The sequence below is a fragment of the Microtus ochrogaster genome, unplaced genomic scaffold (assembly GCF_000317375.1).
Source record: "Microtus ochrogaster isolate Prairie Vole_2 unplaced genomic scaffold, MicOch1.0 UNK35, whole genome shotgun sequence".
In the NCBI taxonomy this organism is placed as follows: Eukaryota; Metazoa; Chordata; class Mammalia; order Rodentia; family Cricetidae; genus Microtus; species Microtus ochrogaster.
In genome coordinates this window covers 752,240-775,287 of record NW_004949133.1, presented here as the reverse complement: position 1 = coordinate 775,287, position 23,048 = coordinate 752,240, and the positions used below count along the sequence as shown (strand labels likewise).

At 40.6% G+C, this 23,048-nt stretch overlaps 1 protein-coding gene across 3 annotated transcripts in view; it reads right to left on the bottom strand.

The window, feature by feature from the left end:
* Positions 1 to 247: 247 nt before the first annotated feature.
* Rgs7 (regulator of G protein signaling 7) overlaps positions 248 to 23,048 on the bottom strand; it is a 368,440-nt gene continuing 345,639 nt past the window's right edge. For 2 of the 3 annotated variants that reach the window (XM_013354256.2, XM_026789965.1), the window contains 4 exons: positions 21,180 to 21,366; positions 20,020 to 20,109; positions 17,613 to 17,693; positions 248 to 952 (listed from right to left, as the gene is read on the bottom strand). In XM_013354256.2, coding sequence (XP_013209710.1) covers positions 17,619 to 17,693; positions 20,020 to 20,109; positions 21,180 to 21,366 — 352 coding nt within the window. In that variant the 3' untranslated portion in view covers positions 248 to 952; positions 17,613 to 17,618. Of the gene's footprint in view, positions 953 to 7,790; positions 7,869 to 17,612; positions 17,694 to 20,019; positions 20,110 to 21,179; positions 21,367 to 23,048 lie in introns of all 3 variants that reach the window. The other variant, XM_005368530.2, reaches the window with a different exon arrangement.

The window sequence follows — 23,048 nt, the reverse complement described above, 5'->3', positions numbered from 1 at the left end:
CCTCCTCAGATAGGTCTGAAAATGTGGAAGTCTGATTTGTGATGTTTTCCATAGAAGATAAACAATCTCCCTAATCCCAGGTCAGTCCATCAGGGAGATTCTTCCAGTGTGCTGGTCCTGACTTCATCCCATCCAAACCTGAGATGAACTGGAAGGTGGCAGCTTACGCTGCAAATCCAAGGCTGGGAGTTCCTTCTCTTCACTTTCTTTTACAGCTAGCACCACCAACAAAAGTTCCCAAAGCAACGAGATTCTGCATCTTTTAATGAAAGATAAAACAACAATATAAACATACACAAATTTACAGAGAAGAGGTCAACTTTGATACATTTGGAGTAAAAGGTGTTTTCTCATTTAAATATGGTATAAAAATAAACGCAGGAAACATGAACAGACAATGTCCAGAGAACAGACGAAGACGGGCGTTTGTTACAGACTGTGGATACAAGGGTGGAAGGGCACCTTCTGTGCTAATTTGTTATTTAATAAATGTGAAGCCATGTGTATACTTATTGATATATACTTTTTTTTTTCTTTTACAATTCTTCCAGTTTGTGACTGACTGAATTCTCAGTGAACTGTGTATCTAGCGGAAGCTTAAGAAAAGGAGAGGAGGGGGAAAAATAAAGTTTACTTCACTTGAACTGGTTAAAAAGGAAAAAGACACAGATCCAGCTTAATAAGGGGGGCAAGGGAAGCAGACGACAGGAGATGGAGGCAATGGGGTGGCGAAGAGTCCCTTGGCGGTGGCTATGCCTTAGTGTGCGCACAGGAGAGAACAATTCAGGTCCTTCGTTCATGCAACATCTCGGTCTAATGTCCTCGGCTCCAGGTAACAGCGATGGGCTACAAGGTATGGGCGATGGCTCCGTTCAGCTTTCGTGTCACCAAGACGATCCTTTTAGTAAGACTGAACAAGGCTTGTTAACCTCTTGGATGTGAGAGATTTCCCCTGAGGAAAAAAATATCAAACGAAGAAAGAAAGAAAATAATTCACAATCACTGGAGAACTGTACAATAGTAGAATTGAGCTACTAGAGCAGAAATTGGTGTTAGGGTCAAAACTGGACCCTTGTCTTTTGGTGTGTGGTCCTGGGAAGCAAGCCCTAGACCTCACACATAATAGGCCTGTGCTCTAGTACTGAGCTCTGCCCTCCTAGACCCCCAAACTGAACCCCTTAAGTCACCCTGAATTCCAACATCATGATGAACCCTCTCCCCTCCCTCACCCTCCCACCACGAAAACATCAAACAAATGACTCTCCCTCCCCAAACACTCCCTCCCCTCCCAGCCCCTCCCCCCACTGCAAACAGACTGATGGGGTCACAGCACACACTAGCAAATCATAAACATGTCCAGAAACGTTCCACGGAGGCTGAGCTATGAGGCAACGCCTAGGTTCCCAACCCAGAATAGACATCCTAGCAAGAATCTGCATCAGATATTCTGCAGGACAACAATGTGAATGCATTTAGTCAAGTAGGTGCTTGGGTTGGGGTGGGATTGAACTACATAGCATGCACTTCTGAGGATGTGATTGGCAGAAGCTCAGACTGGAGTCTCTCCCTTACAGTTAACGGAGGAAAAGAAGCCAATTGTGAGTCTTGAGATAAAAGTCTATTCATTTCTCTTTCAAACAGTCAACATTGTTTAGCTATCCCCCATTTGTGTTTTCCCAAACTGCAATATGTATATGTATATATGTATGGTGTGTGTGTGTGTGTGTGTGTGTGTGTGTGTGTGTGTGCGCATTAAGATACATGGAATATAGAATATATAGTATACATATATATGGAATATAGAATATATATGTATGCTATATATGTATTAATTCCACATATTTTGCTATTATACTATTACAGAGAGTATGTGGAACTTTTTGTTTCTTTCTTTTATAAAATCTTGACTACCAAGTTGTTTTTTATAATGGCGAGCGTGCTGGAGCTATAAGGGATTTGATATTTTTAATGAGAATACAGATTATTGACTGGTGAGTTGTCTCACGACTCATTTTCTAGGTTTTGATATGAAAGTGATTGACCTATTCATTGAATTTCTTTTTCCTTCAAAAGGGATGAGATAGGGACTTTTGGGGAGAGAAACTACAGTATTTGGGACATAACTTGTGTCACAGCTGAATCCTTGACTTGATGCCCAGTGTGGTTGAGTTTGATCAAGGGCTGTGTCAGAAATCGTCACTTACAGCTATCATCTCTAGCTGTTGATGAAGTGAGAACACAGGAATTGAGTGCTTGTCAACGGGAGAAATGTGTTTCCCATGGTCCAGAAAGCCTGAATGTGCTTTTTTGTTATTGCTGTTATTATTCTTGCTGTTTCTGAACAGCAAGCCCTTTCTTCTGGTCCACAAATAGTACATTCTTTGGTCCTCACGTACGAGAAGAGAAGAAGCTGCTGGCAGCCTCTTTCACAAAGCCCTTAAACTTGTTTGTCAAACCTCCTCCCTTAAGATCTAATCATCCTCCATGTCTGACCTGCTAGTCTATATCCTTGCCACTGTAGAATTTAACATGTGGTATTTTTCTTGGCTGGGAAGCACAAAAATTCAACCCCAAACTGCTACATTTTAGGCAAAGAATGATATGTTTAAGACATGATTAATAACTCTTTAATTGCTAGTAAAGATTAGTAACTCCATAATTCATAATTGATATGCTTTCTTTATACCTTGTATGGTCTTTGACTGACAATATGGCAGGCAAGAGAAGCAAGACATTTTCTCTTGTTTGGAAAAGGGCTCCCAGCTTGGCTTTCAGCGGCTGGCAGCGTATTCAAAGAAAGCATCTCATAACAGGCTATGCTTAGCTCCTCCCCTCCAAAGAAAATACCAAAAAGCAGTGTGTAATCCGCACACACGTCTTGCCCATGATAGTTTTGCAGAACACATCCAAGTGAGATTTTGGGCCTCCATGTGAGGGCACAGGAAGAGGCTACCATCGTGAATGACAAAATGGATCCCCACACGCCATGGAATTGGCTGACATCTTGAACCTGAATTTTCAGCCTCTAGTACTGTGAGCAGTGTTTGTGTTGTATTAGGGTATTTTGTTATAGCAGCCCAAAGCGATGAAGACTTCTACTTCCAATCCTGTACCTGTTTTCTCAGCCTTAAGTGGAGACAATAATTGCATCGGCTTTAAAACCTCGCTTGGAACACTGATGCAGGCACATGTTTTAATATTGTTCTTAGCACATCCTTGGAGTCACTTTATCTTGGGTGTGACCTTACTATTGCAAATGCTGCTGATACTACCTTTTAAGTAAAGAAATCTGATCTCTTAGGAATTCCAGGGCCGAGACTACTACTCTGATGCTCTGAAAGGCAGAAAATCACAAAGGAACTGAAAACCAAGGTTGTTCTCCTTTTCTCCATCCAAAATAGGCAATAATGTATTTAATTGGTGTTAGCATCAAAAAGCACTTTTCTGTGCTTAACGATGTTACTCTTTGCTGTATTTGCTACTGTAGTATGTGTTACTAACATACACACATACATGTGTAAGCACTCATTTATTCTGAGATGAAATAATTTGTCTTGAAATGGGATTTACTAATGTCATTAGTGGAGAAGAAGGAGAGAAGAAGGCTAGGCGAAGATAGAACTATTTCTCTTAAAACTTTAGGTTACCGTGATTTGGGTCAAAATTCTGAAAAAGCAGACTAAAATAGCTATACTGAAATAAAAGGTCATTTGAAACCCAGGCACAGTAACATTTTATCTAGATAGAAACCCTTGTCACTTTTAATTTATACATTTAACTTAAAAGGGGACATGGTTCTTTTCTCGTGGTTTTGTTTTTAAGTTTCTGCAAATCATAAAGATGGCTAACAGACTTCACTAAACATAAGTTCCGGTCAAAGGTGAACCTGACTAGCTCTATCCTAAGACATAGCTTAAAACCTCTTCCCTGGAAGCCCACAGTGAAGCAGTGTCACGGTCAACCTGGGGGATTGAGATAACAAAGAAACAGTGATCAGAAATGAGAAGGTGTGTGAGCCTATGCCCCTGTGTAGTCCTGACTGTCAACTACATAACAAGCTATTGGTATTTTGTACCACCATGATTAAAAAGGGACACTGGGTGCAACTAATAGTGGACAGATCCTAAGAGCCTTGGGTGACAGCAAGAACATGCGTGTCTGGTGGCTCACCTAGATTTATAGATCTAGACCCTGTGTACAACCTGCCTTGCTTCCTTGTGGAGAAGACTGGTCCTGATGTTTGTGCCCATAGAGAGGACTCTCCCTATTGGAAAGTATTAAAAGGCCTAAGAACACTGCTCTCTCCTCCTAGGGATGTAAGCATGCATCTTTTAAATTGTATATGAGCCATTTACAACAGCATTGTGAGTCAGTGCCCTAGAAGCCATGTAGAATGGTCCCCGGCCATTATTTTTGGATAACTACAATGAAGGACTAGAGAGATTTCCATGGCTAAATTCTAAACTCTCTACTCTAGCAATTAAAAGGGATGAAGAAAACCTTACCAGTAGGATTCACCTACAAGATTGCCTGATCACAATAATTTGATAATTTCATATGAAGAGAAACTGTCTTAATCTTGGAACTACATGAAGGTCAAGTGATGTCAGCCCCTCCTGTCTGTCTCAGGGACAGGGACTACAGCAGAAACAAGTCTACAGAAAAGATAAACACAGACATTTCAACCAAATCCCAAACTCAAGAGACTATAAGTAAGCCTTTGTGGTATGTAGCTGAGGGACAGTATGTTAGAAAAACAAGAGTGTGTTCAGTTTCTGAACCAATCGAGCTTGGCACAGAGGTGAAGGTGGAGCACCAGCTGCACCTGCAACACAAGAGTCATCTAAACAAAGTTCCGTGTGTCTCACTATGAAATTTCACCTTCATCAGACCACACATTTCCCTTCCCACATGATTCCAAGAGGTTTTCTGTAATTAGGAAGAGAAGAAACAACAAGCCCCCAAACAGCAACTTATGAGGTGTTCATTTTATGGTCTAGGTACTGAACCCTGGGCCACACACATGACTTAGCACTTGACCACAGAGATGTTACCTCAGCCCTCTTACTTAATTTTATTTTTAGATACAGTCTCACCAATTTGCCCAGGATAGCCTTGATCTCATGTTTTAGGCCAGGGTGGTCTTGAATTTATGATCTTCCTGCCTCAGCTTCCAAATTGTTGAGATTGCAGACATATTTACTCACAGTTATGATTTTTAACTGATTTAAAAACCTCATTGTTAGTCATAAAGCAGAGAGATGAAACAAGGTGTTTAGAGTCCGTGAGAATGGACAGGAAGGCCAGGCTCTCAGCCACAGTGTGAAACTTGGGATGATGGGAACATAGAGTTTTCCACTTCCCTTTTCTGCTTAGATTGACCCATAGGCAAGCACAAGGAGCTACATTTTCCTGAGTGATCAACCCCATAAGTTTATGATCAACATGGAAGTATACACGCAGTTCAGCAAGTAGACTGAAGAGTGATATGAGCTGAGCTACAGGGATACAGGGATGGGCACCAAACTTAGCCTGACCTTAGCATGAAAAGGCCAAGACTACACTTTCACCTTTCTGTTTAACTCAGCTTCATAACTCTTGCTATTCCATCACAGTTCCTGGAAATACCCACATTGCTGCTAGATGTTCCTGTAGACTTATAAGCACATTCTAGAATAATGTCCCAGTGATTACTTGCTCACTGATTTAGGTGGTCTGACGAATGCCTAGTTTCTAGGCATGAATCAACACCATTGACCGTGTGAGCATACTCATATAAAAAGATGAACTAAAGACATAATCTCTTTAACTCTTGTATTGAAATGTTCTTGTCTCACTATTTGCCTAGATTTCCAGGTCACTCACTATCTGGCTTCTCTGTCCCTCTAGTCTGCTTAGTGTCACTTCACACATGGTTCTTCAGCTGACTTGGCACCTGATGCTCTTTCAATCAAGACTCTCTCTCTCTGCACACACCTGTGCTCTTTACTCAGCTGTCAATGTTAAGTGTTCTATCCACATCTCTGCTTCCTGGATTTTGCCATTTCCCTCCCTCAGTTCTGCATCCATGTCTCTGGGTATTATTTTGTATGTCACTCACCCTGATGAAGTTATTGACAGCTGTTAAACAACACCAGGCTTATAGAAGTCCCCAAATAAATTCACAGTTCCTTCCATGAGCTGAACTCTCTCACCGGAATGATCACTTCAAGAATAAATTTTACAAAAGGAGGTAAGAAGGATTTCAATGTCTTGGGATTAAATCACTTTTAATTCATGGCAGAAGAGTCTTGATATGGTGAGGGAACAGAGATTTGGTGATAGAGGGACACCAATCTCACCTTATGTATTAACCAATTCACTAACAGAATCTGGTTATTTCAACATGGAAGATGGCTAAAAAGAAAATGAATCTAGTCTGCCTGTCCCAAAAGTTCTTCCCTGATTTAATAAAAATTCTTCAAGTAAAGCTGCAAATGAGTTTATTAAAGCATGTTAGATGATTCTAGAGAAACTGTGAATGGATAAAACTTCCTATAATGTCAGATGTATAGCAATTCTGAGATTGAATAAAAGAAGGAAGCGGATTCTGTCCTTTGAATGTTGACTTTCTTAACTAAGAGGATATAGGTATGAACAATTAAACACTTAAGCACTGACTACTAGATTTCTATATAAGTTAAGAAAGATCATAAACCAAATAACCTCTTTTCATTATTTAAAATTATAAAGTAGACAACCATTAGATAAAAATACAGGTAATAGAAGAAACAATAAAACTTAAAAAATAATTGTTTCCAAACTAATACTTTTCAACTGTTTTATTAAAAATCACATTTTAGAGCTTTTTAAAAACAAAATGAATTATACTATGGATACTGACTTATTGTGGCAGGTAATTTAAACTATGCATGTCACTCAGCTATCCATTTCTTATAAAACAGCTTTCCCAACTAATATGTGACAAAATCAATTTAGGTAGATGCAGTCATGTTTAGGAAAAATTTAAATATCCTAAAACAGGTTAGAAAATAGCACATGGGATCTACCCAATAGAGGAATTTACTGCTTGTGGAGAGTTTTAATCCATACAATTTAAATTTACATAAGTGTAATCTACATGTATGTGTGTTTATATGTAGTACACACAGATGTAAAATGAATCAAATGTCAGTGGTATTAAAAAACATGAAAGCCACTGTTCTGAACCCGATTTTAATATGTGGGCAATGGTGAAGTACATAGGCTCTGATAGATTAAGAAAGTCTCAGTTTCTGAACTTTCAGAATTTCTATATTTAGCAATTACATGATGTAATAAATGTTTTTGTGTATGCTAGAACACCTGGGGTTTATTAGGGTTAAATTACTTTAAATTGAATTATTAATTTAAAGTTACAAGAATGTGGAAGCTTTTAGAATATTTTATCAATTCTATCCCATAAAAAGATAACAGTTTATACTTACAGAAACAGTTTGAGATTGTCTAATTTTATCTCTTTCCTTCCTTCCTTCCTTGTTCTTTTTTCCCTTCCTCCTTCTCCCCTTTTCTCCTACCACCTCATTTTTCTAATTCATGACTTGAGGACTGTATTTATTATATATTTACTTGAGTCAATATATTTATTGACTATTTGTATTTATCATTGAAACAGCCCAATTCCTTTGCTAATTCTCTTAATGGTAGATTTCTCTCCCGGTTATCGTTTACCAAGAACTTGCAGTACATCAACTACATTATCTGTGTATCTGTCTGGACATGCGCATTGACAGTTGTTAGAAAGGGTTTACCAGATTTGAGGACAGGAGCTTGCTTTAAACAAAGGCTCTTGGGCTAAGTACGGCGTGGAGCAGCCTTTCATGGCATCTCTGTGGATGAGACAGAGAAAGATGCAGTTCATAACTAGGCAAACGACCACCCCCAAGGTGTGCTGTGCACTAGAGCGGTAGCTTCTGCTGTCTTCCCAACACCTTAGAGCGTTTCCTTTGTTAGCCTGAACGAAATGTTAGTAGGCTGCAGAGAGAATGCATGCATGATGCAAACTTGATCAACCACTTCAAAAGACTAGCCAAGAGATACTCCAAAGGGACAGCAAGTACAGAGATGAAGTATGAGATTTAATAACAGGGCAAAACAGGAAGAAGGTAGAAATTCAAATTTACATTAAAATGAAGAAGCGACACACAAAAAGTCTAGAAACAAAAGACAAGAGTAGAAAACATAACTACAGTTCGTAAAGAAAAAACAATGTTTCAAAACATTTTAGCTAAAGCACCAAAGGATTCTACTTGGTTATGGTTAGAGGTTGGGGCCAGAAAGCTGATGCGGTTTTCCAGTTAGATTGTCAAGAAGACAAATCTAGGGAAGTGATAGCTCTTGTTGGGTCACATGTTCCGTGTTGTGCTTGGCTGTGATCTAGGAGGGCTTTTGATGGACTGGAGCAAACAGCAGTGAGCAGTTAAGGTAGTGAGAAAACACAAAATGAGTAAAGGAAATGCAGGAGAGCGCCCCTCCTCATGCAAGATCCAGTCAGACTTAATCTGAAGTCAACTTTTAAGGTATCTTCACATTATCAAATCTTTACAAGTGTTCTTGCTCAGTTTTCACAGAAATATCATTTTCAGATTCACATTTGATACTTTATTTATGTGTTAATAAATTACATATAAATGTAAGGATTCCATAATAGCAGGAAAAAGAAACACAACTGACTCGATGCTGTATAATTCTGATGGAGGTTGTGGAGTTGAGCTCACCTAATGGGAGAGCAGCCTATCCGCTGTGTCATTGGCTTTATGCTTAACACTGATCTGTGGAAAGGGTGGAAGGTATTGCCTTGTGCAAGACAGGGGCTCACAAAGCATGGTCTTTACTCCAGTAGCATGATTGCCACAAGTATCAACTAAAGAGGTCTGGATGGGCACGGGGTTGGGGGAGTTTCCATCAAGGTGTGTTATAAGACTCCTTGCGGGGAATCTGATGCAGGCAAGTGAGAAGTCCTGATATTTGGTAAGAAGAGCTGGAGTGTGAACACTCCTAAGGTGGTAATCCTTCCCCTGTATTGTCCTGAGATGCTTATAAGCACTGCAGGAAAGAGAGCAACAGAGACAGAGGCACACAGAGAACGAGTGTAATTCAATGAACAGGGGACGAGCTCACAGACTCTGTATTTTCTAGGCTACTGGTAACTTGAGGATGTGGTAAGTGGCATCCCACTTAGAAAGGTAGCAAGCTAGAAATTTTAACTGAGAGGAACAGCAAGAAAACTTGGGAAGAGGTGACATATACCATGACTTCAAATGATACCCCTGTGATCACATAGATGAGGAGTTTGCATGGCTCTTCTCAGTTACAGGAAACAGTAGAGATGATACCTGAAGACCACAGAAGAGTAGATGATTCTAGAAACAAGAGGGTGTGGATTTCTTAATGATGCATTTGATGCCTCCGCCACCCAAATGTACTATGTTTCTGGAAGTCAGGGGCCAGCAAGCATAGTGAGCCTGTGGAAGAAGACCCTAGGGACTGCCCTGGATGAACAAGTTCTGCTGAATTCCTTTGTAATTCTGAGATGACCATAATAATTAATATCTTTTCCAGTATCTTCTCAGAACACTTTGTAGACTTATCATTTAAAGCTTGAAAAGAGAAAGATTTCCCAATGACTTTTGTTTTACCTTTGATATTAGTAATATGCTCTTATATAAACAGTAATATGCATATTTTAATTGAATACTCTTATTCGTGGGTGGTTATTGTTCTCCTTTGTAGTAACTCAGCAATGACTATTGCTCATTTGTGTGTATGTTCTTCATGAGCTAGATAAAAGTAAAAAAGATCTCTAATGCCAAAGTCATCTGTATGGTTTGGAGAAACAAATCAAATGACAGTTGAACTTTTTTTTTCTCCTTCTAGAAACAATTAACAGTTGGTTGATTGCACTTTAAAGGGACAGTAATCGCCACAGCCTGTTTTATTGCTGCTTCTCACTGGTTGAGGGCACAGGAATAAAGTGAGTGTGGGATTTTTGAATATTGTTCATCCCACTCAGACCCTGACCACTGGCAAACAAGAACGGTGCAGCAGCGAGAGTGTAAAGTCGTATTCCACCAGCTAATCTTGCCCAATCCAGGCTGCTTGTGTGGTCTGCCAGGGTGTAGGGAAACCACAGCGGGATGGCTACAGATGCACTCATAAGACTTCCAAGCACACAAAGGCTTGCAAGTTCTGCAAAAGAGTCTCTTGTCTTGCTATTGTAATTGGTCTCCAAGAACAAGCACAAATTATAGAAGAGTTAAAAATTACTCCCACAGCGTTCCGTCAGCATCAAAGTGCCTTTCACTTTTCTGAAGGATGTTTCATAGGGAGCGTCAAGAAACAAATATGGCCCCATATGTGGTTTTAGAATGGATGAAAGAAAATGAGAAATAGTTGACTTGGTCAAAGGAGGACGGTCAAGTATGTAGTCACATAGGGAGACAGGATTGAAACTTGACTCTACTGTTAGTGGCAATTAAATCTGCTGTCACAAGGAGCCTTATCTTTGTCTATTTAAGTGCTATTCACACTTTTCCCAGCTACATGAAACCCACTTATTAGAAGAGACTATGCACACCCATTGTTCCTAGAACACTGATGAGATTGTGTGTATTTAATTTTGTTGCATGCCACGTTGCTTAATGAGATAATTTAGAACAAGGTTGTGTGGATGATTACGTATGTTGCCAGGGGCTGCGATGTTAAATCTTTATATACACACAAACATTCCCGGGTCTTTCTACTTCAGTCAGTGACAATCCAGAGGATGGATATAAGATGATAGGAAACTTGAGACATCCCAGAGTCATAATTTAAGCTCAAGAGATCTTCAAATAAAAACAGTGACAAGGAAAAAATACTATTGGCTGCCTTATCAACATTATGAATCCTAAATTAGAAGGTTTGAAGCTCAATCTCAATTTCCAGTAAATGTGGCTTTAAAATGTTGCAGTAAACACGTTGGGATTCCAAATTTTCTTCCTCCTTCCCTTCTCTTGCTTGAGCAGCCCTGTTCTATCTGGAATCACCTAAGATGTGTATTGGAATGGTAGCTGCTGGTCTATAGAAGGATCCCCTGCTCTCTCCCCCTCCTTCTACAGTCCCAGAGGTGGTGGAACACGGTCTGGCTCATCATCTGCCTTCTCCTGTGCTCTGTTGCTCCCACTGGAAGCCCCCACACTGCCCTGGCTCGAGTCTGTTGAGTACTCAGGACTCTTTTCAGTTTAGATCTTGCAGGCCTCTTTTCCCCTGTTTGCTTTGGGCTCCCATGGTGACTCACATTAAGGAAGCAGGTGGGAGCCTCGTTCTGTTCATTGGACAATCAGCTTCCATAGGAAGAGAGAATCAGTTCAGATATGCATGCTAGCAGCATCCCAAGATAGCAATCTGAGTCATCTCTGTCTTCTTACAAATTAAAATTTGCTCAGAGCAGGGTACTGTGTCTTATTACCTATGTATTCTCAATCACAGAGCAAAGTATCTACCCAGTGTAGGGACTCAGTAGCTATTATTTGTTTTATATATAAAACAACCCAGTGGTGGACAAACGCATGCTACCACTGAGCTCTACTTTTATCTCAGAAGTCTCTCTGATGGTCATCCCTGAGGCCTCCCAACCAACAGCACAAACACAGAGCTTGACATCAGTAGAACGTAGACAATTCTGATAGAGTTTCTGCATCTGGCACCTGCAGAACAACTTGGACATTGCTCGGCAGTCACACCTGCGCTCCCTTGGAGCCCCTGTCGGTGCAGTGGGTAGTCTGTAGCCAAGCATTCACCACACCTAATTCATAGCTTTTATAACCTTGAGTGACAATTTCTGAACCAATGATGCTGTCAGGGGAGAATAAAGTTCCCCCTTCCAAACTCAATTAGGCTACATGGTCCAGAAACATTTCACCAGTGGGTTTATATCATGCTGCAGGGAAACTGGAATTATTTTCTTAGGCAAGTATTTACCACAACCAGTTCCACTAAAACAAGATGGATAGCCATATCTGCCAACAAAAAATGATGAAAGAGATGGGTTTAAGATCCATAAAGGAAGAAGGAGGAGACAGAAGTTTATTTTTGATCAGGTTTGCTTTCTGTTTGCTGGAGAGGTCCAACGACCAGTTCCTAAGTGTTTTTCACCCAAGATGTCATAGGGATTCCTAATGCAGTGTTTCCTAATTGCAGTGTACCTGCAATTTTGAGCAATAAAAGACATAGCACTTTAGCTGGCAAGGGTGAAGAGTGTGCATAAAATCTTTACAGTCAACTCACAGGGGGCACAGACATGAAACATAAAGCTTTCCTCTCTCGATTTCTAGTCCATTTGCATGTTATGATGGCTGTTCATCCGAGGCAGTCTGCTTCATTACGGTGGGTGTTTATGCCTATGAAAGATGTGACACCCTTCGTGGAAACAGCTACAGGTTCCTTGCTAGAACTACAATGTATAAGCTAACCTCTCTGAATGCTCGCAGTTTCGCCCCTATTTCTTTGTGGCAGAATACGATATCATGACAACGGATAGAGCAAGGATGAATAAGCTAATCTATATGTGAAGAAACGTTTTTTGGGGTGCTGAATGTGGCACCCAGAACTTCACATACGCCAAACAAAAGTCCTGTTAAAAAGCTACCTCCCAGTCCAGCCAGCTATCTTTAAAAACGTACACAAGACTAGTTCATGACCTAGCACACAATGGAGATGCCATACGTGCTGATGTTGACAAATGGTCTAAAGCCTAAGCTAACAGTCCATACAGCAACAGCATGAGTGGAACACAGGAGTGGGCGCTAGATCGCCAGGTAAGTTTTCTGGTCTAGTATTTGTAATGGTAAGGCTATATCTTTCTTTCTAGGTACTTCAGAGGATTTCTTGCAGTTCAATCACCCTATGGTGATGGGAATCCCAAACAGCCAAGTCTCAGCTAGGAGTACTCTGTATCTATCCTAAGCCAAAGTCAGGCAGGGATGGACCTGAAAGGGAACTATCCACACAGAATTCACAATACCACTCAGGACCCAACTCCCCAGCTTAACAGTACCAAGCTCCCCACATATTTACAGTCATGGTGGGGGGATTACACAGTACTTATTTTACGTTGTTTAATAAAAACCAAGTTAAAAGGCATTCATCAAAAGACCAGAATCTTAGAAAACAAGGCGAGAGGAAAATGCCTACAGTTTTCAGCAATGGAGGAGCCAGTTGGCAAGGGTGAGCTTGATGTAGGAGGATCTTCTTTCTATGTGCTGCTTTCATTGGTTGAATAAAGAAACTGCCTTGGCCTTTTGATAGGGCAGCATTTAAGTAGGCAGAATAGACAGAACAGAATGCTGGGAAGAAGGGAAGTGTGGCAGATGCCATGAATATGTAGGTTAGAATCTTGCTGGTAAGCCACAGTCATGTGGTGATACACAGATTTAATAGAAATGGGTTAATCAAGATGTGAGAGTTAGCCAATAAGAGGCTAGAGCTTATGGGCCAGGCAGAAATTTAATTAATATAATTTCTGTGTGGTTATTTCGGGTGTAAGCTAGCTGGGTGGGATGGAACAAAGGGCCCCCGGGCTCCATACTACATGAGCTTCTGCCATGGAAGGATAACATGAGTATCTTTGGAAAACAGGAAAATAAGAAGACTATTCCTGTCATCCAGAATGTGAGATCCTGGGTTAGGAAAAAAAAGATCAAGAATGAGATTAAGCACAGTGAGATTGCCTCCTTATACAGTTAATATTATAATTAAATAATGCATTCACTTTTTAAATGACTATACTGAGAATAAAATCCATATTTAACTTGAAGGATCCTGATCATATTTTGATCTTTAATAGCCATGAAAAAATAAGGTAAGATCTGATTCAGGCTAGTGAGATAAATAGTTGGAGAAGCTAGGGTCCAGTAGTTGAAATGATTTCTAAAACTCGCATGATAAGACACAGAACCAGACGTCATGCTGAACTGTAAATAAGCACATCAAACTCCAAAGCTGAAGGACGTTTTGCCGCTAACACAGATTCTGCATAAACCTAGATAAAGAATTCCATTGCAATAGAGTATGGTGGTGAGGCATTGAAGCCCTATTGCTCAGGAGATAAAAGCAAGATGGTAGAGAGCCCAAGGGCAACCCCGAGCTATGAAGGGAAGTCTATCTCAAAACTGACAAAGAAAACAAATGTATTAGCTTTAATAAAAAAGAACATTCAAGAGTAATCAAGTTTTAGATCTTTCTCATTGTTTAATGCTTCATGTTTGTATCTCACTCTGTCAATATTGAAACCCCTGAGCTACACTGTTAATGAAGAATTGACTCAGAAAGATCAACTAACTCTTCCTGGTCAAGCTGGCCTCCTGTGAAAATTGTCTCATAAAGTGGGAACTGGGGTGGTTATCTCAATGGTATAGTATTAACCAGTGTGTGTGAGGCCCAGGACTGTTTCCCTAACACGAGAATCTGAAGATAAAAATCTGGCATGAAGTTCCCATTGTTGCTCCAGACGATACAGTACAGCCTCCAGAAGGTGACAACACAGCGTGGTGCTTCAACTTAGCCCAAGTAGGCCAGAGCAGAGGGCGGGCATGGTGTGGCTCAGAAGACCTTGATGGCTTTTCTACTGACTTTTGAAAGGCTCTAAAGATAACTGTCTTCACTGGAACAGAACAGGACTGTTCTCCAGAAAGTGGTTAGCTTACTCAATTCCTGGGAACTCTTCACTAACACCCCCTAGTACACATTTCCACAGGTTCTACTTTTCTAACTCAAAGCCAAGCTGATTCAATTTCCTCTTCACACAAGCGACAGAGAGATGCGTCATTGGTCCTCAATTTATGAACCTTGACAGATGGCATTGCTGATCAATCTTCATGCACCCCTTTCACGTGTTGTCCTATCTGCCCTTCTGTGCCGTCCTTTTGGTAAACGGGCATTGTGGGAGCTAAGCAGATGGAGCAATGGGGATGCACTCGATGGTGAAGGAGAAAGGAAACCATTTTCACACTTGGTAAAGCACAGGCTCCGCAGGAGAGGAGAATAAAGCCAACTTAGGATGAGTGACACTTGAGGGCTTGAAAGGACACAGAGACCTTTGAAAGATGGACTTTAAGGGATGTCTCTAATGGTAAGAAAAATAGAGAAACAAAAGAGCATGCCACGGGTAAATAGGTTGGGTTTTTTTTTTTTGTCCCGAAGATATGCCAGTGTGAAGGCAACACACAAGTGTGAGTTTCACTCATTATCACCTGTTTGGGGCTCAGTGTGAAGAGCAAAGGTGGACTGTAGAGAGGAACAGACTTCAAGTAAGCAAATTCTGCTTCCAATCTGGCTATAATACTCAGCAATGAGCGACTCGGGGGAAGTGGCCTCACTGGGAAAGCAAGGTAACTAACACCTGCCCCACAGCACCCTGGGACTGTTGAGCATAAAGACAACAAACAAACCAATGACGGGAAAGAGATGTCCGGGGGAAACACTGAAGCTGCTGCGCATCTCTGCTATAAGGACGTCCTCTAAGTGGGCGTGGCGGCAGGGAGAGGTTGTGATCGAGAGTCAGAGAACTACTGAAGGTTCGTTTGACTTTTGGAAACACTGACTCTGGGCTAAGAAAAGAACACCGTGATTCTGTTCTTATCACCCAGGTTACAAATGTGCTCTATGGAAACACGGAAACTGAACTCCCTAAAACCAGCATTGACCTGAAGTGGATCTGAGTTGGAGGGGACGCGGTGACTAGGTGGCAAATAGGAAATAAAGTTTTGGTCATGGCCAGCAACTTCACTGTGTGATTTGGGGACAATTATATTCTTTGAAGATGCGCCTCCCAATTAATTATTTTCACCTACAAAATGGGTGAATGAATATGTACTAGAATTTCCACCTTTTAGGGTCAGGTGAATGTACATAGCACAATGCTCCTGGTCCAGCGCCTGCTGCATGGCGAGTAATCAGTAGTCAGTGTTGTTGACTCATTTCCCCCAGTTTCACAGTGAGACCTGCTGATGTGTGTTCTCTCTGTCCCATTTTGCCTTGCCGGTTGTCCATCACGTACCTTCCTGCTCGGCCAGAGCCGCCTGTGTCTAGGCCTCCATGGAAATGCTTATGCAAACTCTACCTTTCCCCTCATATGTCTCTATTTTCTAATCTTGTCTCTTAGTTTTGCCTGTGTTAAAATTATTTTATTGATCCTATTATGGTCTCTGATGAAACTTAGCATGTCAACATTTATGATTCCCAACACGGCTGCCTAGCCTGAAGTCCTCCTGGGTTCATTCCGAGACCTTTGATTTCCTTAAGGATTTCTTCACAGCAACACTCAAACAGAATGTTCAAAAAAATTTGCCACGTTTTATTTTCTCAGATGGAAAAGAGTTAATGCTATATGAGGGGTATTTGAAAGTAATTAGTATGTTTTGTGTGTGTGTGTGTGTGTGTGTGTGTGTGTGTGTGTGTGTGTGTGTGTCATGTCATTCTGGCCTCTCTCTCCCTTCCTTTTAAAGAAGGTTTGGCCCCTCTTGCCTAGTGAAGTCCCATTTACCCAGTTAAACAGTTAAATACCATCCTTTCTGAGCATCCTCCAACTACACATAGCCCTCTCTTTCTCCTTGGCACCAAATGAAGGGGTTCAGCTTTCCTCGTACACACTGACATTTTGTTTATACCACTAGGCACTTTTGAGCCATACTCTCTTCTTTCTGCAGGGCCCCGAGATCAAGCACTGTGTTGCTGGTAACTGCATACATTTTGGTGGAAGGGGGAGCTGATCAAGACCAGTTTCTCCTGGTTTCTTATTGGGTTTTTCCTAAGGTGCCCAGGGTGGACCATGCAGTACTATTTTAGAAGCGTGGAAGTGATTCAGATATGTGTTGGAGCTAGAGAAAAGATATTTTATTTCTACCTTCCGTTCCCCCCCAAGTCATGTTACTACTTTAAATTCTATCACAGAAACTTCCATTACAATCTAAAAACAAAACAAAAGGAAACAAAAAAAACAACAAAAACCCAATATTCTTTCCACACTTCATTAGAAAGGGATTAACTTTGAATAATACTTTAGCAGTACACAGAGGACATGATGATATATTGTTGCTTCTTTTCCTAGTAAGAGTCTTAGGGAGATATTTTGTTATTGTCTTTCTCCATTATGACTTATGGGATATTTTAAGGGAAATTCTATGTTAAGATTCCAATAGAGATAGCCAAAGCTTTGTGACGTGTGTAGTGTAATTAACTCTTCGAATTTTTCATCCTCTATCCTTTTAATTGAGGCAATCACATTGACTGTTCAAAGTCTATATAGCTATTTAAGGTTTTTCCAATTCCCTGGGCAGTCATAACAGGTGTAGGGTGGATTAGCATTGCCCACCGAGGGATGGGAATCCATGAAGGAAACTGAAGACAAACATTGCGTTTGTTGAATTCAGGTTGCTTCTATCTCAGCACACATAGCTCCACTTAAGTTGACCATTACAGCAAAAGCCACAACACACACACACACACACGTACACACACAAAGAGCAGCATGGAACTAACCACACGACTCCACAGATGATGCAGACAAACTTGAGTAGAAACCAAGATTGTTCTACCTCTTTTCATAACAGGTTAGTGCTGGCCCTCAGTGTTGGTGTACAGTTTTTATGGCATGGGAAAATAGGGATGTTTCTGCCCTATAAAAATAAATGTGTTGAAGTCTTTAGTTTGAGCTCACACAACGTCAGAAAGTTCCAAAGGCGTTGGCACAGTACAAAAAAATAATAAAAGAAAAATAACAAGAGAACCCAACAAACAAATATATATCACCAAAACACATGGCAAGAGGCTAAGAACATTCTAGGAGTAAAGCTACTAGTTTCTCAGATTAATGCAACAATTTCCAACACAGTTTTGGAAAATAAAGCATAAGAGCGAGAAACTCGTGGGTCTTTTTAAGGGTAGGGAGATGGGCTAGCTACCAGTAGCCACTTGACTTTAAACTGTTCAATTGACCATTTTCTCCTTTCAAAGGTTGAAAGCACAGAACTTTCATTGTCTTAACTTTTTAAGCATAATGAAGAGCTGTGGGCAAGAACAAAAAATAAATGCATGCAACTATTGTTAATAGAGAAAAGGATACATGGAACATAGACACAGAGAGAAACTGATTCCTTCACTGTATGCATCATGCTATCCACTTCTTTCCAAACCTTAGTTCAGCCCATGTGGTTGTTCCTGCATGACAGCTTTTTTTCTACTCTATAAAGGGTTAGGGAGAGAGATAAGCAGGAAGCAGGATTATGGGTTTAAATAAAGACAATACTTTTGGTGTCAAAGAATGCAAGGGTGGGCAATGGGGCTAAAAACAGGGAAATTGTCAGTGGAGATAAGGACTCATAATTCCTCAAAAAAATGAAAACTTACCACATTCTGTGCAAATCTCTCTAAAGATGTTCTGCGATCCATTGAGTTTCCAGACTTAAATGTGTGGTGTGGGGTAGGGTGAAGGGGAACAAGGAAACATTAAAAAAAAAAAAGCAAGAAAAACAGAACAGAAAAAGACAGGATGGTAAAGTAACACTCCACTGGGGCCACGGATGAAACTCATGCCCACATGGCAATGGGACTGCGAGGGGGCTTCTCACCACTGGATCCAGGTTTTTTGTTTGTGAGTGACTTCATAAAACCCCAAAATTATACGTGAGCAAACAAAGTGATGCAATTTAAAGCAAAATTAAGTTAAGCAGAAATGAGGAAGATATGGTAAGCTTTCATGCTGACAGTTGCAGAGCCTAAATATCTGAAAACTTTGTGGAATTTCTTTAGAATCAGCTTCTAACTTCTATGAAGGTTGAATTTCTGCCGATAACATTAACTTGGTACAGACTTTCTGTAGGCTAGACTTTGCTCAAAGGACAGATATCCGCCTTGATTCTGTCTCTTATCAAAGCCTCTAGCTGCAGTGACTGAGCACAGGGTTTAAAAGACGACTTACTTTGAAATATCTTTGCTCTGTCCTCCGTCATTGAAACTTATTTTCTCTCTAGTTACCTGAAGTTCACCTGAACTTCAGAGAGCCATCAGTCCTGAGGCTCTAAGCGGTGAGATCATGTACTGACTGACTTGAGTATCTTCAAACTTGTTGGCTATAAATTTGTGAACTTTCAATTAATTAAAATGAATTTTAAACATCAACAGTTGCCACATTGGGCAGTATAGCTACTTGCAATGATTTTTATCTGTAAAGGCAATGGGCTATGAAAAAAATCACAGTATTTTAAGTGATAAATTAACATAACTGTAGCTTAATCACAGAAATTTAAGAATCTATGGGTTTCTTAACATTAAAAAATAATGAATAATGTTGATTTTCTCTACATGTTTTTGTTTAATGTTACATTGATCATATAAGGAATTTATGTGTCATGAGACATCAATTACAAACAATTAATGAAGTCTATCACTACCACCACCACTACTATTATTACTCCTACTACTACTTCCCAAATGTGTGTGCTTGTCATCTTAGTTGAGAATAGGTTATCAAGATACTAAGTAGTTTGGGATATAAGTCAAATGAAACTATTCATCTGTCAACACTTTTGCTGTTTAGCAGCTATCTTTGAAAAAAGTAAGTTTCTATTTCTCTACAAACATACAAACACTGGCCTTGTAAGCAAACACAACTGCCTTCAAGTTTCAGCACTCGACTTATTTCTACTTGGAGTTTTTCATTTCCTTTAGCCAGAAATACTAAAGATTAACATCAAACATGAAAATAGCATCTAATAGGCTTTGTAAAACATGAACATCTGCCAAAGCAACAGAAAAATGATACACAGAGCAATCAACAAACAGAAACAAAACCAACTTAAATGGCCCTTAGAAATGGAAGGGCGGGGAAAGGTCTTAGAGAATGACTACTTACCATGTTATTAAAACCCTGGCCCAACAGAGATAGTTACTTTCCTCAAATACAACTAGGAACTAAGGTCAAGAGAGGTCACAAAGAACCAGTACCTTTCGCTTTGCCTGTAGAAGTTCCTGGTAGGCACTAGATCTTATAAAGCGGGGATAGGAATCACTCTTCATCAGCTTGTAAATGTGCTCCTGGAAAGAGAGAATGGGTAAGGGGCTCTTTTATCAGTTTAGTAAAGCACTGTAAGGAGGAGACTCAGGTGCTAACAAACAAATGCAGAGCTACAAAAAGCAACTGTAGTGCTGATAAGAACACTTAGTGTTTACAGGACATTTGGGTCTTTGAGGCCATCATTTCTTTCCCAGATCAATGTTTACATTTGGCTGGGAGCTACTCTGGAGGAGAAACCATATGTTCTCATTTTAATAATAGAATTTACCCAAGAGGACATAACTTCACATCAGTATGACAATTTATATGGAAACTTTGAAAATTGAAACTAATCTGTAGACTCCGAGTCCAAAGTGGATAATGTGACGTAAAGGCCGTACAGCCATCCTAGAGACTCTTGGCACCTACAGCTGCTGGGTGAGCCAGGTAGTTCAAGTGGATGGCACTCTTGGGAATCAATACCATGATAGATTATCTTTTACACCTACTTTAACTCAGAACACAAGCCTGAAATTAGCTGTTGGGTTAGTGAAAGGACAAATGTGCATCTGTTTTGTTTATATATATATGTATCTGGGTATCTGTTGGTCATCCATTCCTAATGAGTGCAGAGTTCTCCCTTTCTCTCCCTTTTGAACTGAGGGTCAAGATTCATGTATTTTCGATAAGGGCTTTACTGAGGAGCTACATCCTAGCCTCTCTTGCATTCTACAGATGACTGCTGATGGACGAAGAAGTCAAGCAAAGAACACATGTCATTTAACTCCAACATGATCCAAACCCAGGAGGTTCTGCTCTGGTTTAGGGAAACTTATATGTTCCATTGTCTTCCAAATCTAGTGAAATAGCAGTTAGTTGTACAGTTATGCATGATGATGAGAGTGTCCTGGATGGCCCATGGAATTCTCATGTACAAACACTAAATTTATATTTTAAAAAAATTCCCAGGGGTTTAAAAGATGACTTACTTTGAAATGTCTCTGTTCTGTCCTCAATCAATGAGACCTATTAAATGTCCAGTTACCTGAGCTGTAAACACTCCAGAGAGCCGTGGGCCTCATGGCCCTGAGAGCTTAGACTATGTGCCTACCTGAGCATCTTCAAATGTGTATCTTCCTGGTTCCTTCACGCTCTGTGTGGTCTTGTCGTAGCTCTTAGAATCCAAGTTAATGGCACTGGGGGCCCCAGGAGCCAGAAATTCCTGCCATATTTCCTGCACCCGAGAGGGTACTTCTCGGATAGGCCTTTTCTTCAGGTCTTCTACTGCCAGCCAGAACCTACAAAACACCACAGGAACCCTGAGCCCCGAAGGTGCACCTGGGCATTCTTGCAATGTTAACTCACTACTCTAGCAAGCACACTCTTTTTGGGGATTCCAATATCAGACCCCCACTAGCTTTCTTTTTCTTTCAAGACTCATATTCAAAAGCATAAATGTTAGTTTTTGCAAGTTTTATGCTGTGGGATAACCCCTCTGCATGCTGTGACTATGTTTAATTATCATTGGTTAATAAAGTAGCTGATTTGGCCAATAGCCAGGCAGAATAGAGCCAGGTGGGAAATGCAAGTAGAGATAAGGGAGAAGAAGGGCAGAGTCAGAGAGACACCAGTACTTCTGGAGAAGCAAGATGTGAGGTAACAAGCCATGAGCCTTGTGGTAAAATATAGACTCACAGAAATGGGTAAATTTAGTTGTCAGAGCTAACTAATAATAAGCCCGAGCTAATAGGCCAAACAGTTTGTAATTAATATTAAGCCTCTGAGTGATTATTTTAAAAGACCTCGGGACTGGGTGGGACAGACATTTACAGTTTTGTTTTTAATTTTAAGATAGGGTCTTGTATAGCTCAGGCTGGTCTTGACTTTCCTAAGTTGCTAGAGATGATCTTGATAAAGAAATGTGATAGGCATATAATAGACAACTCAAGAAATACATGTGTATATACATATATAAGACATATTTAATATCTATGCCTGCATGTTCCTAAATGGGCCATCCTCTTTAGTTTTCTTTTACTTTCACTTTCTTTATTATAGATGAGTACATACGTGTGTGTGTGTGTGTGTGTGTGTGTGTGTGTGTGTGTGTCTGGTGTGTTAATATAGATGTGTTTGTGGGAGTTCAGTTTTTTTTTCTTTTCTCTGTGGATCTTTTTGAATTATATCAACAATCCAATCCAAGAACCACAGATTGAACCTAGGGTCTCACATGCGCAGAACTTGCTGCACGAGTTCTTTATCACAGAACTACAGTCCACACCCCACCTTAGATTCTGAGTGTCTTTCATTGGTTTGGAGTTTACTGAGTTGGTGAGACTGGCTGGCCATTGGGGCCTGGGTGTCTTCCTGTCTCCACCTGTGTAACACTGACTGCTGTGTGATGCACCGTCACATTCAGACTTGTTTTTAACATGGGTTCTGGGCATCAGATTCGGATCCCCAGGCCTACAGAGCAAGTCCTTACTGAGCAAGCCATCTCCTCAGCCCTAGAGTTCTTATATGTAATATCTCTTGGGGAAATTAGTCCGGCATAGGGTTAATTAAACATAAGAAATAGCAGAGGTGTAACAAAAGTAAAAACTTCGCAGTGACTCAGTTCCTCCCTGAAACCCAGTATTAATATACTGCACTACGTCTTTGCTCTCTGATTTTAGCCAGGATGTCTCCTTATCACCCGTTCTCAGCCTGCAAGCCCCTTAAGATGTCTTAAGATGTCTGTGGTGGCTCTAGGTGAGCCACCTATTCTCTTATCTATCTAAGGACTCAGCTCCAGCATCCCATGGGGCCACTTGTTTTCTTGAAAAGTTTACTTAGTAAACCCAACAAAACCCCTGGGATTCTCCAAACCCCACAAGACAACAAGAGAGCACACTCAAGAATCCATGACAGACGGAGAAAATGAAAAGATTCCAGATCTGACCAGAGTCATCCTGCCTCAACACTGAGGCATCTGTCACCA